The 3600-nt window shown below is 42.0% G+C and overlaps 1 protein-coding gene across 1 annotated transcript; it reads left to right on the forward strand.

Moving 5' to 3' along the window:
• Positions 1-242: 242 nt before the first annotated feature.
• On the forward strand, positions 243-2553 carry SARC_11794 (hypothetical protein; the record flags this gene model as incomplete). Its single annotated transcript, XM_014294114.1, has 4 exons — positions 243-269; positions 399-629; positions 1244-1453; positions 1813-2553. 4 exons carry the CDS (start codon positions 243-245, stop codon positions 2551-2553), a joined length of 1209 nt encoding a protein of 402 aa, XP_014149589.1.
• Between the last annotated feature and the right edge of the window lie 1047 nt (positions 2554-3600).

A 3600-nucleotide genomic window follows, 5' to 3' on the forward strand; every position in this document is an offset into this window, starting at 1 on the left:
GGCCTTTTAATGGCCTTGTCCAAATATCTGATATGTAAAACGGAAAAGGTATTTAATTAATAAAAACCGTTAAAAACCATTTAAGAGTTTACTTACTTTTAAGAGTACGGTTTACGTACTATTAAAAGTACGTTTATATTACAAGATTCTAATGTGGAGGCCCGGCTTTTACATCTAGTGGTATGACTACGATAAAACAGGGTCGATACTCTTGCTTGCGAGTGAGCCAATTCTACTACGACATGGGTAAATTTATCTTGTGTGCCTGGGTGTGTCGATACGTACATATGACAAGGTGCAAGTCCACGCATGTGATAATTATTAATATAATCAAAATTTATCTGGGCCGATAATGAGCGCTTCCACGATTACTAAATACAAATTGCTAAACTTTGCAGCCGTCACTTAATATAGAAGACAACGAAGGAAAACCATTCAATCGACTCGATGACGAAGAAATTGTTGCCCAGTTAGAAGGATACTCAACCAATTTGAGCTGGAAAATGGCCGAATGTTCCGTAGGTGACTCAGGAAGCGCACATGCAGGATCAACCAACTCGAATATAACGGAGATGACCTGCTTGCAACAATCGATATTCAAACTCAAGTTCATAACCGAGACACCTTCGGTGTGTTACCAAAAACCCACGCTATACACACGCGAGACAGAGCAACCTTCACTTATCATTTCCACACCATAGAGAATTTACATCTACGATACTATCAATGGACTCGAAGTAATGTTGATTTATCTGCTGAGCATACTGAGGTAAGTTTCGTCTTAAGTATTCTAATTTAATGTTAAATAGTATACACGTAAACAACAAAATTTATAAACATGTATATAATACTGATCTATATCTAGGTACTACGCAGAACCTTTCGTGCAAGACGCCAGCCGGAAAGAGAAAAGTTGAACGTGAAGGGCAAACGCATTGGAATGGAACAAAGATGACCTGCTTGCCACAATCGATATCCAAACTCAAGTTCATAACAGGACACCTTCGGTGTGTTACCAAAAACCCACGCTATACACACGCAAGACAGAGCAACCTTCACTTATCATTTCCACACCATAGAGAGTTTGTAACTACGATACTATCAATGGACTCTGTAAGTAATGTTGACTTATCATCTGAGCATACTGAGGTAAATTTCGTCGTGAGTATTCTAATTCAATGTTAAATAGTATACACATAAACACAAATTTGTAAACATGTATATAATACTGATCTATATCTAGGTACTACGTAGAACCTTTCGTGCAAGACGCCAGCCGGAAAGAGAAAAACTGAACGTGAAGGGCAAACGCATTGGAATGGAACAAGCCTGCCGACTGGAGACATACCGACATATACATATTGACGAGATTGGGTCAAAGTCTTTACTGCAGTTCAAAAACAATCAAGTCAACGGACTCGCTCATAACATACCCAATGTCCCTGCAGCACACGTAAGTTTGGTAACAATGTCAGGAGCTACATCTACAGAACATAACACATTGCTTGCCGTATCTGATACCGGACAAACCTCAGATAAACTCAAACAATATGTAAAATTTGGCTTAGAAAAATTATTGTTTGTCAGCGGTATACCACAAACAGTGATCACGGATGAGCACGTTGTGACAGAGGCATGTTTGCTCGCTTATTTAATGGCCTACGGTGGTCGACAGAATTACGTTCCATTCTACGAGTATTTAAAGTTTGCACCAGCAGACTTGGACAAATACATAAGCCTATATACCTATATATTGAATACCCCGGAGCGGAAGTGCGAACATACCTCAACTTCTGTTATGTGCACGTGAAGAAGTGCATAAGAAATTGCTGGCAGACTGCAAAGGACCGAGGTCTGCAATATCCATCGCTACTTGATGCGAATGAAGACGTTCTTGTTCCTGCGGGAGTTGCACGCTTCGATGACATGGAGGACTTGTACCGAAGTCAGGCGAATGATGTATATACAACAGCTAAGTTGACGATGAAGGCCGTTCAAACTGACATTTTGGAGAAGCAGGAGGTGAACGCATCATTAATGGTACTCTTGGAGCAGAATCAGTATGCGCTTTCGATGAGGGACGATCAGACATTCAAACCGCGAGATCAATGTAACGATACAATTGCAAACGTGCTGAGAAATATACAGCACATTGAAACAGCTACGTCTGGCACTCAAAACTTCCTATGCATTATTCGGGAGTTATTTTGGAAACAACTGAATATCAAAAGTAAGACGAAAAGTACAAAGACAAATGACCCTATGTCAAAACTGTATACGACAATAGATCATCCAATATTGGGAATCGTGTGTGACTTGCTACCACGATGGTTAAAACTATGGTGGAGCGAGGCCAAAGAAAGTGCCACTGATGCTCAGATACAATCAAACAGTAAGAAGATGAGTACCAACTGCTACGGAGGACTTACAGAGAAAACATTTCTCTCGAGTGTTCACACTTTGCGATCAATGGGGAGTCAGATTAAATACATGTTGACTGAGCTGGGTATGGATTTCATTCTGCCGGGTGAGATCTGCATTGATAGGATTTAACTACATTTTGGAAGCGTAAGGGAAACAAACGGAGGCGAAGTGGATGTCGATTGCACTGATGTATTTGAGTATGAGCAAAAACGGATGGTAAGTAAAGCATACATGACTTGCTCTATCGATGGGGAATGTAACAGGCAAGAAAATTATAACCGATAGAGATGATGAAACAACAGAGCTAGTGGAACAACTATGTGCTTCAATTAAACCTCTGTTAAAAAACACACAAGTATACTCACAGCCATCCATAGCTAGACATCAAAAACAATACCGGAGATTGCGGCGTACAAAAACCCAGTATATGTCACCATAGGAGAATGCTGTGCAAGAAAGCGTGTTGCATATGTGAAGAAAATATCACGTCAAATTTTTTGTTGTATGGAATGTTTAGACACGATTAGGATAGAAGAGCTGGTGTCTGATTTGTCGGTCGAGCTCAAAAGCTATCCCACGTCACTAATGGAGCATATAAATGAAGGAGATCTAACGTACCCTAGTGTGGGTGTGCACGCAACGAGTGTGATATGTGGAGAAGTGATACAAGCAATATGTAATGACAAAGCCGTCAATGCACTGCTCTTCTCGAACATCACTAATGCACGTGTAAATGTGCTTGCAATATAGTGATGTAGCCCTCCGCCAACGTTGTGACGACATCAGGAAGAACTCAACAAACCGTTGGTCCAACAAGGAGATCGCGGCAATGGCCCGGCGCCAATACTACTACCAACTGGTTATGGGTAAACCGCCAACCTCAAACCGAGACACAGCCAGACACGACAGCTTCAATCGCTGCTTCGAGTCTACACCAATCCGGCTCTGTGCTATGATTGTAACGAATACGTACATGTTCACATTGCTCGACTACCGCACCGACGGCTGTCTCTGCCCTGTTTGCCCCGGTAGCCACAAGTTCACTACCAGCCACTTTACCTGCATCCAACAACTGATTCGACGCATCCTGGTAGGCCCGAAACTGCCACCCATTGGCCCTGACCTCCTTCAGCAATTACAGGAGTGCCACGACTTCCACGGTATCTGGACCCTCCA

Source organism: Sphaeroforma arctica (assembly GCF_001186125.1).
Source record: "Sphaeroforma arctica JP610 unplaced genomic scaffold supercont1.1879, whole genome shotgun sequence".
Classification (NCBI taxonomy): domain Eukaryota; class Ichthyosporea; order Ichthyophonida; genus Sphaeroforma; species Sphaeroforma arctica.